General features: G+C 44.2%; 1 protein-coding gene across 1 annotated transcript in view; it reads left to right on the forward strand.

The window, feature by feature from the left end:
- Nucleotides 1–7,997, forward strand: part of LOC138768756 (carcinoembryonic antigen-related cell adhesion molecule 6-like) — a 66,193-nt gene extending 58,196 nt beyond the window's left edge. The window contains exon 9 of the mRNA XM_069946711.1: nucleotides 6,574–7,997. Within this exon, the coding sequence (XP_069802812.1) occupies nucleotides 6,574–6,663 (90 nt within the window). The 3' untranslated portion in view covers nucleotides 6,664–7,997. The remainder of the gene's footprint in view (nucleotides 1–6,573) is intronic.
- Nucleotides 7,998–15,562: the final 7,565 nt, after the last annotated feature.

The following is a 15,562-nucleotide window of genomic DNA, read 5'->3' on the forward strand; positions in this document are numbered from 1 at the left end:
GTACCTCCTCAGTATAGTACCTCCTCAGATTAGTACTCCTCAGTATAGTACCTCCTCAGTATAGTACCTCCTCAGTATAGTACTTCTCAGTATAGCACTCCTCAGATTAGTACCTCCTCAGTATAGTACCTCCTCAGTATAGTACCTCCTCAGTATAGTACTTCTCAGTATAGCACTCCTCAGTATAGTACCTCCTCAGATTAGTACTCCTCAGTATAGTACTCCTCAGTATAGTACCTCCTCAGTATAGTACTCCTCAGTATAGTACCTCCTCAGATTAGTACTCCTCAGTATAGTACTCCTCAGTATAGTACCTCCTCAGTATAGTACTCCTCAGTATAGTACTCCTCAGTATAGTACCTCCTCAGTATAGTACTCCTCAGTATAGTACTCATTGGTATAGTACGCCTCAGTATAGTACTTATTGGTATAGTGCTCCTCAGTATAGTACCTCCTCGGTATAGTACTCCTCAGTATAGTACTTCTCAGTATAGCACTCCTCAGTATAGTACCTCCTCAGATTAGTACTCCTCAGTATAGTACCTCCTCAGTATAGTACTCCTCAGTATAGTACCTCCTCAGATTAGTACTCCTCAGTATAGTACTCCTCAGTATAGTACCTCCTCAGTATAGTACTCTTCAGTATAGTACTCCTCAGTATAGTACCTCCTCAGTATAGTACCTCCTCAGTATAGTACTCCTCAGTATAGTACCTCCTCAGTATAGTACCTCCTCAGTATAGTACCTCCTCAGATTAGTACTCCTCAGTATAGTACTCCTCAGTATAGTACCTCCTCAGTATAGTACTCCTCAGTATAGTACCTCCTCAGATTAGTACTCCTCAGTATAGTACTCCTCAGTATAGTACCTCCTCAGTATAGTACTCCTCAGTATAGTACCTCCTCAGTATAGTACTCCTCAGTATAGTACTCATTGGTATAGTACGCCTCAGTATAGTACTTATTGGTATAGTGCTCCTCAGTATAGTACCTCCTCGGTATAGTACTCCTCAGTATAGTACTTCTCAGTATAGCACTCCTCAGTATAGTACCTCCTCAGTATAGTACTCCTCAGTATAGTACTCCTCAGTATAGTACTCCTCAGTATAGTACTCCTCAGTATAGTACTCCTCGGTATAGAACTCCTCAGTATAGTACTCATTGGTATAGTTCTCCTCAGTATAGTACTCATTGGTATAGTTCTCCTCAGTATAGTACTTCTTGGTATAGTACTCCTCAGTATAGTACTTCTTGGTATAGTACTCCTCAGTATAGTACTCCTCAGTATAGTACTCCTCAGTATAGTACTCCTCAGTATAGTACTTCTCAGTATAGTACCTCCTCAGTATAGTACTCCTCAGTATAGTACTCCTCAGTATAGTACCTCCTCAGATTAGTACTCCTCAGTATAGTACCTCCTCAGTATAGTACTCCTTGGTATAGTACTCATTGGTATAGTACTCCTCGGTATAGTGCTCCTCAGTATAGTGCTCCTCAGTATAGTACTTCTCAGTATAGTACCTCCTCAGTATAGTACTCCTCAGTATAGTACCTCCTCAGATTAGTACTCCTCAGTATAGTACTCCTCAGTATAGTACTCCTCAGTATAGTACCTCCTCAGAATAGTACTCCTCAGTATAGTACCTCCTCAGAATAGTACTTCTCAGTATAGTACTTCTCAGTATAACTCAGGGAGACATGCAGAAGTACCTCCTCAGATTAGTACTCCTTAGTATAGTACTTCTTGGTATAGTACCTCCTCAGTATAGTACTTCTTGGTATAGTACCTCCTCAGTATAGTACTTCTTGGTATAGTACCTCCTCAGTATAGTACCTCCTCGGTATAGTACTCCTCAGTATAGTACCGCCTCAGATTAGTACTTTTCAGTATAGTACCTCCTCAGTATAGTACCTCCTCAGTATAGTACCTCCTCGGTATAGTACTCCTCAGTATAGTACCTCCTCAGATTAGTACTCCTCAGTATAGTACCTCCTCAGTATAGTACTCCTCAGAATAGTACTTCTCAGTATAGTACTTCTCAGTATAGTACTTCTCAGTATAGTACCTCCTCAGAATAGTACTTCTCAGTATAGTACCTCCTCAGTATAGTACTCCTCAGTATAGTACCTCAGCAGTATAGTACTTCCTCAGTATAGTATCTCCTCAGTATAGTACCTCCTCAGTATAGTACTCCTCAGTATAGTACCTCCTCAGAATAGTACTTCTCAGTATAGTACTCCTCAGTATAGTACTCCTCAGTATAGTACTCCTCAGTATAGTACTCCTCAGTATAGTACTTCTCAGTATAGCACTCCTCAGTACAGTTCTCCTCAGTATAGTACCTCCTCAGATTAGTACTCCTCAAAATAGTACTCCTCAGTATAGTACCTCCTCAGTATAGTACTCCTCAGTATAGTACTCGTCAGTATAGTACCTCCTCAGAATAGTATTTCTTAGTATAGTACCTCCTCAGTATAGTACTTCCTCAGTATAGTACCTCCTCAGTATAGTACTCCTCAGTATAGTACCTCCGCAGTATAGTACTTCCTCAGTATAGTACCTCCTCAGTATAGTACTCCTCAGTATAGTACCTCCTCAGTATAGTACCTCCTCAGTATAGTACTTCCTCAGTATAGTACCTCCTCAGTATAGTACTTCCTCAGTATAGTACTTCCTCAGTATAGTACCTCCTCAGTATAGTACCTCCTCAGATTAGTACTCCTCAGTATAGTACCTCCTCAGTATAGTACTCCTCAGTATAGTACCTCCTCAGTATAGTACCTCCTCAGATTAGTACTCCTCAGTATAGTACCTCCTCAGAATAGTACTTCTCAGTATAGTACCTCCTAGTATAGTACTCCTCAGTATAGTACTTCTCAGTATAGTACCTCCTCAGTATAGTACTTCTCAGTATAGCACTCCTCAGTACAGTTCTCCTCAGTATAGTACCTCCTCAGATTAGTACTCCTCAAAATAGTACTCCTCAGTATAGTACCTCCTCAGTATAGAACTCCTCAGTATAGTACTCGTCAGTATAGTACCTCCTCAGAATAGTATTTCTTAGTATAGTACCTCCTCAGTATAGTACTTCCTCAGTATAGTACCTCCTCAGTATAGTACTCCTCAGTATAGTACCTCCTCAGTATAGTACTTCCTCAGTATAGTACTTCCTCAGTATAGTACCTCCTCAGTATAGTACTTCCTCAGTATAGTACTTCCTCAGTATAGTACCTCCTCAGTATAGTACCTCCTCAGATTAGTACTCCTCAGTATAGTACCTCCTCAGTATAGTACTCCTCAGTATAGTACCTCCTCAGTATAGTACCTCCTCAGTATAGTACCTCCTCAGTATAGTACTCCTCAGTATAGTACCTTCTCAGTATAGTACCTCCTCAGATTAGTACTCCTCAGTATAGTACTCCTCAGTATAGTACCTCCTCAGTATAGTACTCCTCAGTATAGTACCTCCTCAGTATAGTACTCCTCAGTATAGTACCTCCTCAGTATAGTACTTCTCAGTATAGTACCTCCTCAGTATAGTACTTCTCAGTATAGCACTCCTCAGTACAGTTCTCCTCAGTATAGTACCTCCTCAGATTAGTACTCCTCAAAATAGTACTCCTCAGTATAGTACCTCCTCAGTATAGAACTCCTCAGTATAGTACTCGTCAGTATAGTACCTCCTCAGAATAGTATTTCTTAGTATAGTACCTCCTCAGTATAGTACTTCCTCAGTATAGTACCTCCTCAGTATAGTACTCCTCAGTATAGTACCTCCTCAGTATAGTACTTCCTCAGTATAGTACCTCCTCAGTATAGTACCTCCTCAGTATAGTACTCCTCAGTATAGTACCTCCGCAGTATAGTACCTCCTCAGTATAGTACCTCCTCAGATTAGTACTCCTCAGTATAGTACTCCTCAGTATAGTACTTCCTCAGTATAGTACTTCCTCAGTATAGTACCTCCTCAGTATAGTACTTCCTCAGTATAGTACTTCCTCAGTATAGTACCTCCTCAGTATAGTACCTCCTCAGATTAGTACTCCTCAGTATAGTACCTCCTCAGTATAGTACTCCTCAGTATAGTACCTCCTCAGTATAGTACTCCTCAGTATAGTACCTCCTCAGTATAGTACCTCCTCAGTATAGTACTCCTCAGTATAGTACTTCCTCAGTATAGTACTCCTCAGTATAGTACCTCCTCAGTATAGTACCTCCTCAGTATAGTACTCCTCAGTATAGTACCTTCTCAGTATAGTACCTCCTCAGATTAGTACTCCTCAGTATAGTACCTCCTCAGTATAGTACCTCCTCAGATTAGTACTCCTCAGTATAGTACCTCCTCAGTATAGTACTCCTCAGTATAGTACCTCCTCAGTATAGTACTCCTCAGCATAGTACCTCCTCAGTATAGTACCTCCTCAGTATAGTACTCCTCAGTATAGTACTTCCTCAGTATAGTACTCCTCAGTATAGTACCTCCTCAGTATAGTACCTCCTCAGTATAGTACTCCTCAGTATAGTACCTTCTCAGTATAGTACCTCCCCAGATTAGTACTCCTCAGTATAGTACTCCTCAGTATAGTACCTCCTCAGTATAGTACTCCTCAGTATAGTACCTCCTCAGTATAGTACTCCTCAGTATAGTACCTCCTCAGTATAGTACTTCTCAGTATAGTACCTCCTCAGTATAGTACTTCTCAGTATAGCACTCCTCAGTACAGTTCTCCTCAGTATAGTACCTCCTCAGATTAGTACTCCTCAAAATAGTACTCCTCAGTATAGTACCTCCTCAGTATAGAACTCCTCAGTATAGTACTCGTCAGTATAGTACCTCCTCAGAATAGTATTTCTTAGTATAGTACCTCCTCAGTATAGTACTTCCTCAGTATAGTACCTCCTCAGTATAGTACTCCTCAGTATAGTACCTCCTCAGTATAGTACTTCCTCAGTATAGTACCTCCTCAGTATAGTACCTCCTCAGTATAGTACTCCTCAGTATAGTACCTCCGCAGTATAGTACCTCCTCAGTATAGTACCTCCTCAGATTAGTACTCCTCAGTATAGTACTCCTCAGTATAGTACCTCCTCAGTATAGTACTTCCTCAGTATAGTACCTCCTCAGTATAGTACTTCCTCAGTATAGTACTTCCTCAGTATAGTACCTCCTCAGTATAGTACCTCCTCAGATTAGTACTCCTCAGTATAGTACCTCCTCAGTATAGTACTCCTCAGTATAGTACCTCCTCAGTATAGTACTCCTCAGTATAGTACCTCCTCAGTATAGTACCTCCTCAGTATAGTACTCCTCAGTATAGTACTTCCTCAGTATAGTACTCCTCAGTATAGTACCTCCTCAGTATAGTACCTCCTCAGTATAGTACTCCTCAGTATAGTACCTTCTCAGTATAGTACCTCCTCAGATTAGTACTCCTCAGTATAGTACTCCTCAGTATAGTACCTCCTCAGTATAGTACTCCTCAGTATAGTACCTCCTCAGTATAGTACTCCTCAGTATAGTACCTCCTCAGTATAGTACCTCCTCAGTATAGTACTTCCTCAGTATAGTACCTCCTCAGTGTAGTACCTCCTCAGATTAGTACTCCTCAGTATAGTACTCCTCAGTATAGTACTCCTCAGTATAGTACTCCTCAGTATAGTACCTCCTCAGAATAGTACTCCTCGGTATAGTACTCCTCAGTATAGTACCTCCTCAGTATAGTACTTCCTCAGTATAGTACCTCCTCAGTATAGTACTTCCTCATTATAGTACTTCCTCAGTATAGTACCTCCTCAGTATAGTACTTCCTCAGTATAGTACCTCCTCAGTATAGTACCTCCTCAGATTAGTACTCCTCAGTATAGTACCTCCTCAGTATAGTACTCCTCAGTATAGTACTTCCTCAGTATAGTACCTCCTCAGTATAGTACTCCTCAGTATAGTACCTCCTCAGAATAGTACTTCTCAGTATAGTACCTCCTCAGAATAGTACTTCTCAGTATAGTACCTCCTCAGATTAGTACTCCTCAGTATAGTACCTCCTCAGTATAGTACTCCTCAGTATAGTACCTCCTCAGAATAGTACCTCCTCAGATTAGTTCTCCTTTAGAACGCTACTCCTCACATAAGTACTCTTCACATTAGTACTCCTCACATTGGTATTCCTTAGAATAGTACTCCTCGGAGTAGTACTTCTCAGAATATTACCTCCTCAGAAAAGTTTTCCTCAAATGAGTACCCCCTCAGAATTAGAGAGTAGAAGGTGTTATATTTGGGTATCTTGGATGGTGAATGTAATCATGTTTATGTACCATGTGAGTTTTTCAAGACCTTTACTGAACCCTAGACTAATGCCAGAGCCAGAGCATAGTGCCTCATACCCAACACATGCACCAGAAAAGTTTGCTTTAAATGTCACCACTTACTGGGGGTCCCCCGATTTAGGATGAACACCACCACAGTTCTTTATATGGCTTTTTGAGCTACACGTGGAGCAGCTTCTGCCTTTGGCTCCATAGACTGCACTGAATATAATGCTATATTAATCATTGCTCATATTTTCTCCGCTTTAGAAACCTGAGGCTATATATGAAAACCGGAGTCCCCAGGGGGCGCCACCTGCTACAGACAATGTGGTATACTCCGAGCTGAAGTTACGCTGAAGTCAACGTCCTTCACACCACATTTCATTCACAAACATTCCTACGACTGTGCACCAGGATTTGCTGTACAATCCGTCTTCTTGGCACTCCGTCGGAGACGTAAACATCAAACCCGCTCCGGATGTGAGCCTCTTCTACTCTGTCCTAACAGGACCCGCTCAGCACCGGAGCTGTCAAACTAACCTCAGGCCCTGACGCCATGCCAACATTCCCTGTATAGCTTTAGTCTGCGCTTTCTGCCTTGTCCGATGCCGCCCTCTAGTGTCCAGGTGTTGAATGGCAGCTATGTGTACCGTGCCAAACAAGAAACCCTCGTCCTTATCTGTTTAAGGGAATCAAATGCTCTTTTTTTTTTTTTTTATTTATTTTTAACCAGACTTGACTTTTTTTTGTGTCTTTAGGATCTTGCCCCTTACACCCTTATTGCTCAAGTGCATATTCTATGTGCAAGAAAGTTGCATGCAGTGAAGTAAACCTTTTTTTTTTTTCTTTTTAGAGGAACTTGAGGTCAACCTTAACATTAGAGAATCTTATCTCAACTGTGAAGTTTATTTTTTTACCATAAACTCTATGAACTGTACACTTTCATGGGATCTGCAGACTATAGAATATATACTGAGCAAGACTGTAGATAGAGTCACATGTACATTTGACCCTACTGTACTTATAGGGGGGTGCACTGGGCACTGGTGCCTGAGCTGCTTTATGGCCCCTTTGTTACATAAGAGGACATCAGTATTACTAAAAGCACATGGTAGGTGGGGGGCAATACGCTCATACTTTCACAAGTGCCCCCCCCCCCCCCCCTTTAGCCAATTGATAACTGGTATGCACAAACTTTGCTGAAATCACTGGTACTGCTTAAAGGCATTAAAGGGTTTCTTGACCAAACTAAACCTATGTGGGTCGGACCTCAATTAGTTTGAGATATACTGTATAGTTAGCAGTAATGGGTCTCAGTTCCCCTTATTGCCTTGGGAGGAGATCGGCCATATGGGAAGCTGATATGGGACGGAGGAGCCTGCAGTATGTGAGAGTAATGGAGGCCTTTTGTCTTACAAGGAAAGAATAAGAAGGTACACAAGGATCGGGACCGAGAACCTATAAGGGTCCTATTGTATTTCTTGCTATGTGCCCCCGTTTGTAACAATCCTTTGTAATTGGTTGTAAATGTACTGTAAAGTATTAGGATAACTGTAAGCTCCATAGGAGCAGGTACAGCTGGGAGTGACTGCCTCACTTACACACCTATGGTATATGGAAGCACTATACTGTAAATAGACAAGATGATGATTCAAATAATGTCTGTCTCTTCAAATAAAGAGTGTGAATTAGTTCTTGTGATCTTGGCATCCATGTAGCATTCTATTATAATAGGTGTAATAAACGTTCTGCAGCTTTCTCATATACCTTGTGTTTCAGGCCATCATTTCCCAGACTTCTCCATACAGCTGTATGTGAGGGGAAGCATCATAAGGTGGAATCTGTGTCCTGACTATGTCTAGATGACGACGACGGTTTACGAGGGAAAGATTTGACACATTTACAGGGGTTATCTACTTATTCCTTAAGATCAATCTACTAATAATCAGTTGAGATCCCAGTGATCGACTATAACATGGCAACAAGTGATTAAAGAGACTCTGTCAACAGGCTTCGCCTGTCCTATCTCAGGGTAACATATTATGGTGACAGAGAAGCGGAACAGAATGATGTATCACTTGCATTGTTCTGTGCAGTTGATCCAGAGATATCCTCCTGAATACCATGGACAATAAGTAGTCCTCTTCAGTATGTGCATGAGCTCAGTAGTCCTGTATATTCATGAGAAGCAGAAAACTCCGCCCACCAGCTGCTTATTGGCAGTTATCTATCCATGCTGTGTACAGTCAGTCAACTGTCAATCAGCAGCTGGAGGGCGGGAGGAGGGGTGTGGCAAGAATCCTATTCTCCTGCATATTAGGAGAACGGCTGCACAGAATGATGGAAATAATACACCAATCTGTTCAGCATTTCTGTCACTAGTTTAGGCTGCCCTCATTTTAAGGCGGCATAAACCTAGTGACAGATTCCCTTTAATTTTCCTGCAGATCCACAGCTGGGGACAAAAGTTTGGATCTGGTTTCTTTAGTAACTTATAATGACTAACTGGTTGCTGTTGGATGTGGCCGGCCAGTTAAAAGAGGATCATGTTTCCACATGCTGGTGAACACATGCACTGAAACCCTGCCCTCATGTGTTCACCAGTAGCTGTGCATTGTTGCAGATAATTTGGGCATCATCCCATGGCCACATTGCCAAGATTAACCAGATTCACTTCCAGGCTCGGACTGGCCCACAGGGGAACAGGGGAATCTCCCGGTGGGCCCTACCCCTTGGTGGGCCCCTGAGCAGGAGGTGGGCCTGCCTGTCTAGCAGCTCCAGGAATACATATCCAGCACATACCTTTCACCCAGTCCCTCATTGCCTCTATGGAGTAACCTGGGGTTTCATAATATTATATACTGGCAGGGTGTGACTAGGGTGACAGGCAGCAGCATGTAGCGTGCAGATTTAGCGCAGCCCCTCACTTCTCCCTTGGGACCCTCCACCACCTTCTCCTCTCAGGCTGCCCCAATCTGCTCTGTATGCTGCTGCTGGCAGTTGGGACACCGGAGGAGAGGAGGGAGAGGGGCTGCAGCCTGCACAGTGGAGCTGCAAATCTGACAGCATGTGAGCTGTACCTGGTGCTTTCCTGTAACAGAGGTAAATCTGTGTGTGTGGACATGAAGTATGTGTATTATGTGAGTCTGTGTGTATGGTGCATGTGTGTGTATTATATATGCATATATGTAATGTGCATTTGTTTAGATGTGCGTATAGTGCGCGTACTATGTATGCATATAGGTAATGTGCATTTCTTTATCTGTGTATGAGGTGTGTATGTATTGTGCATATTTGTATGTAATATGTATGTACATGTTATGTGCACTCACCTATAACTCCCCCTCCCAAACCTAAACCAGCAGGTGTCAATTAAGCAGGGAGGGAGGAGAGGGGAGACTTTCTAGCTTTTAGCTGTTAGGTTGGAGAAGCCTCTTTGTACCAGAGAATAAAACATTTTCTATACTATAGAAGCACAGACAAATATTATTAAGGTACAATGTGTCTTCTTGACCTAACAGCATCTAACAGTGTCAGCAGATTCCTTTAAAGGAAAAGTCTCCTGAAACTAACAAATGACAGTGAGGCAGGGGGGTGTGGGAAGATGATAAAGAAACTATACTCACCAGTCCTCGTGCCCCTGCGTCGCTCTCTCGCACAGCCGCTGGAAGTCATTTTCAATAATTTCTGACTGGGTTCCATGTATGTCATGGCCCTAGCTTATTTAGCTGCAATGTCACATACTCGGCTGATGGATTGCCTGCTTAGCCAGTCAATCACTGCAGCGGTGTCCATCCCTAGTTAGTGATTGGCTGATTGGGCGATCCATCAGCTGCAGCTGCAGGAGGTACAGGGATGGGTAAGTATACCTTCTTTATTATGTCCCTGCACCCCCCTGCCTACCTGCGATTTGTTAGTGTCATGGGACTTCTCCTTTCAAGAAATTTAAAGAAGTACTCCAGGCTGTGTGTATTTTCCCTGTATGTCCGGGGAGGGGGTAGATATAGAGGCCGCTGGTCACTTACCTCCCTGGTTCCAGCGCCAGGTCCTGGATAGAGATGAGCGCACTGGCCGAGGTTCGGGTTCGTATGAACCTGAACTCTCTGCATCTGATTCCCGCTGTCTGCCCGCTCCGTGGAGAGGGTGGATATAGCCTGAGGACCGCCTAGAAAACTGGGATACAGTCTATGGCCTATATTCCCTCCCGGCCAAACAGGGAAAATACACATAGCCCGGAGTACCTCTTCAAGTGGCACTTTATGCTGTTTGCATAGAGTGACTGACAAGTAACTAGCAGCGAGCGAGCATCACTGGTCACATACACAGCTCTGTGCAGAGTTACTATAGTAATGTAAAAGGTTTGGTGCTTGTTATATCTGTAAGTAGAGTGGGCCCCAAGAATTAAATTCCTAGGTGGGTCAAAGGTACCCCAGTCTGACAATGGCTGTCCCATACTTATCAGCTGCTGTATGTCCTGCAGGCAGTGGTATATTCTTTCCAGTCTGATACAGTGCTCTATGCTGCCATCTCTGTCCATGTCAAGAACTTACTCTAGAAAGTTCCTGACATGGACAGAGGTGGCAGCAGAGATCACTGTGTCAGACTGGAAAGAATACACCACTGACTGCAGGACAAACAGCGGCTGATAAATACTGAAAGACTGCAGATTTTTTTTTAATAGAAATGAATTACAAATTATTGAAACATTTTTTTTTTTGCTGGAGTACTCCGTAATACTGTGAACTATTTTACTTTTAAACAACCCCTTTTGTACAGTCAGTGCAGTTTCTCCAGTGATCAACTAATCGGATCATCACTGATTTCCTACGAAAGCCTGGGAGATGTAGTGTTACATGCCGCCTATACTGCTTGTCTATACTCTCCAGGCAGGGTTCCTCTCCTTCCCTATTCTTCTTAACAGCTTTATTAATAATACTCTTTGGCAGCTAATGTTAACAAATCGGCCATATATAACCGTATACCAGTGGATTCTAAACTAAGTGACTGGAAATGCTGGGACTTGTAGTGTATAGATTTGTCTGTGAACCACAAGTGTCCCTCCAAAAAGTTGGGAAATATGGAGGAAGGGCTGGCTGCAAAGCATTATGGGGGAGCTTGATGTCATGTGTTTTCAGTCATCATCATCATAAGCTTTACAGCAACAGAACAGCTTTATCATACTGCCACAGACAAAACACAGTCTGATTCGCCTATAGCAACCAATCACAGCTCACCTTTCATATCTTAACAAGCTCTTATTAAATTAAAGCTGAGATTTGATTGGTTGCTATGGGCTGCCTAAGTTGCGCATGGCAACCAATCACAGTTCAGCTTTTATTTTACCAAAGTAATTTGAGTAAGGAAAGCTGAGCAGTGATTGGTTGCTACCGGCCACATGAAACCATATTATTTCGTGTTCTTAGTGTGGCCTAACCATAAGCTGTTTGCTTGGTTACAAGTGTGTTCAGTGACCTCTGCAGTAAAGCACATCGCCAGTAATTAATGGGTTAATGCTTCAGATGTGTTTACCTGCTGTTACCATGGTAACCGTGCACCGTGATGACAAACGCTTATGTCATAAAAAAGGTTCCATAAACCAATGCACCGCGCCCTGATCAGTGCCATCTTGGATGCGCCAGAGGACCTTGAGCTTGACCACATTACTGCCCCCTACCCTTGATGGAATTTGGAGGTTCTAGCAGGGGAAAAGGGGTGATCTGATTTAGACTACCCCTTCATCGAGTCTCCAGCTTCTTGAGAAGTGGACCTGGATCTGTGAGGGAGAAGAGCTACAGCCGCCTATCCATCAATAAGGTGACATTGCAGCCAGATTTCTAGATTTCTCTCACATCCAGATTATTATATTTATAGTATGGTATTACCCTCTAAGCCCAGGGGAGGGGCAGCTCTCCAGCCATGGCTCCCTCGAGGTTTCCCCCACAGGGGGTTTTTCCTCGCCTGAGTGCTGGAGGGTGACTCTTAGTGAGTCGGGGGTTTGCCATTTTCAGTGTCATGTAATTTTAAATAAAATTGGGACCCATTGACACCTGATTCCATTGTGTTGTGTCTTTACTTTGCGTTCTTTAGTGTAACTTATTATGCTTGGGAGTTGGGGGTCCATCACATATTGCAGAGTCATAAAGCTGGACATCTTCATCACCTGGACATCACCTGCACAATGAGCGCATGTAGGGTGGAGCGGTGGCTAGTAGAACTCCTGAAGAAAAAACATGCATCGCAAGGTTTATACCTACATCTGCAAGGTTTGTCAAAAGGTTTTTTCAAGTGACAGGGTCACCCCAATCATAGCAACATGGACACCACCATAAATATACATCATATATACACAACCCAGTGGCTCTTGTGTGTGTGGGCAGCATCAGGGACAAGGCAAAGTATTGCACCCCCACACACATCCAGGTGTGGCCTAGGTACCTGCCCCCCCCTCCTTAAAATCCACAGGATAGGGGATATCAAGCTGATTGGTAGGGGTACCAGTGGCCACGAAATAAACAATGGGAACGGTGATCCAATAATTCTCTATGGGTCCTGTTATCCCTTATCCTGTGAATAACTTTGGGAGAGGGGTATGTTCTCATGTACTATATGGCAGGACGCGGGCTAGGCATTTTTCAGAAACATGGCATTTTTGCGGGTCAAAAACGCTGTGACCAGATGTTAGCTCATAGTCAGTGGAGAATGGCGAAACGCAATACCCATGGGACATTTTTCTGTTATGTTTTTTTTTTTTTTTTGTAAACAAGCAGGATATGTGTTTGGTGTTTTACAAATCAAGCAGGGACATCGACCCGGACCAGGCAGATAACAGAGGACTTCTTCATAAGATGAAAGCGGAACCAGACAAAAATATAAAATAAAAACGCATGTACGCCGCTGAATGTGATTAGAAATCATACATGCGCGGCCAGGGCCGGCCTTTGGTGTGTGCGACCTGTGCGGTTGCACAGGGCGCTTAACTCCCAGCCAGCAGGACGGCGCTCTGGCAGACAGTGACAGCTGCACATTTAGCTATAGAAATGTGTGCTGTCTCTGTCTGCAGGAGCGCCGGAACACTATAGGAGGAGGAAAGCGCAGGGCGATCAGCCATAGAGGCGCCCGGGCAGAGAGGCAGCTCTGCATACCTATCTTTGGTGTAGAAAAGATCACTGTATGTCTGCAGGAGCGCCGTTAGAAACCACTGTATGAGCAGGGTGCCGGGCGGCCAGCTGGGGGAGCGATCGGGGCGGACAGACATACACAGCACGACACTGTCACATAATGCATGTTGTGTATGTCTGTCCGCCCCGATCGCTCCCCCTGCTGGCCGCCCGGCACCCTGCTCCTACAGTGGTTTCTAACGGCGCTCCTGCAGACATACAGCGTACCGTTCCTTTCTACACCAAAGATAAGTATACAGAGCTGCCTCTCTGCCCGGGCGCCTCTATGGCTGATCGCCAGCGTCTCGTGCGTCCCGACGGACGAGTGACGTCACTGGAGCGACGCCTGCCGAGCTGAGGAGAGGAGACACGCGGTGGGGAGCCAGGTGAGTGTCTGTTTTTTTTGTATGTGTGTTTGTTAGTGCCTACATGGGGAGGGGAGGGGGTGGCAACTACCTACCTACAGCTACCCACAAGTACCTACCTACAGTTACCTATAACTAACTACAGCTACCCACAACTACCTATAACTAACTACCTACCTACAACTACCTACCAACAACTACCTATAACTAACTACCTACAACTACCTACCTATAACTACCTACCTGCAGATACCCACAACTACCTACAGCTCACTATCTATAACTATCTACCTACAGCTACCGATAACTACCTACCTGCAGATACCCACAACTACCTACAGCTACCTACCTACAGGTACCTATAACTACCTTCCTACAGCTACCTACAGCTATCTTCTTACAGCTACCTATAACTACCTACAGCTACCTATAACTACCTACAGCTACCTACCTATAACTATCTACCTACAGCTACCTACACCTACCTATCTACAGCTACCCCCATCTCCTCTCTGTACAGCTCCCTGCCCACCCTCCTCATCCCCCTCCTCTCATCTCTCTCCTATTGTTTGTAATGGCTAACCGCCATTTTACATCTTTCCCCAAATTTCCTCTTATTTCCATCTTTTCCCTGCCCTTCTTTCCTTCTTCGATACTGCCAATTCCCTCTCTCTATGATCTATCTCAGGAGATCGCTCTTGCTCTGACATTCTGGTGCTCAAGTGACAAATAAGTGCGCTTGTGCATTATATGGGGGCACAGAGGGGGCCTGACTACTGTTTGGTGGCATGTATTTGGCATACTGCTTATATGGGGGCACAGTGCAGCCTGACTACTATTTGGAGGCATGTATTGGGCATACTGCTTATATGGGGGCACAGAGCAGCCTGACTACTATTTGGAGGCATGTATTGGGCATACTGCTTATATGGGGGCACAGGGCTGCCTCACTACTATTTGGAGGCATGTATTGGGCATACTGCTTATATGGGGGCACAGTGCAGCCTGACTACTATTTGGAGGCATGTATTGGGCATACTGCTTATATGGGGGCACAGAGCTGCCTGACTACTATTTGGAGGCATGTATTGGGCATACTGCTTATATGGGGGCACAGTGCAGCCTGACTACTATTTGGAGGCATGTATTGGGCATACTGCTTATATGGGGGCACAGTGCAGCCTGACTACTATTTGGAGGCATGTATTGGGCATACTGCTTATATGGGGGCACAGAGCTGCCTGACTACTATTTGGGGGCATGTATTGGGCATACTGCTTATATGGGGGCACAGCTCAGCCTGACTACTATTTGGGGGCATGTATTCAGCATGCTGCTTATATGGGGGCACAGAGGGGGCCGACTACTATTTGGAGGCATGTATTCAGCATGCTGCTTATATGGGGGCACAGAGGGGGCCTGACTACTATTTGGGGGCATGTATTGGGCATACTGCTTATATGGGGGCACAGAGCAGCCTGACTACTATTTGGGGGCATGTATTGGGCATACTGCTTATATGGAGGCACAGAGGGGGCCGACTACTATTTGGGGGCATGTATTGGACACACTGCTTATATGGGGGCACAGAGTGGTCTCTGTTACTGTGTGAAGTGATACAGATGAGGATTTGTATGGCGATGAGGATGGTGCTGCATTAGAGAGGAGCCTAATATGTTTCTCTGGCAGATTCTGCGGAGTCGAGGTGTCACCAGGAAAAGTCTCCATGATGGT

This window comes from Dendropsophus ebraccatus, chromosome 12 (assembly GCF_027789765.1).
Source record: "Dendropsophus ebraccatus isolate aDenEbr1 chromosome 12, aDenEbr1.pat, whole genome shotgun sequence".
In the NCBI taxonomy this organism is placed as follows: Eukaryota; Metazoa; Chordata; class Amphibia; order Anura; family Hylidae; genus Dendropsophus; species Dendropsophus ebraccatus.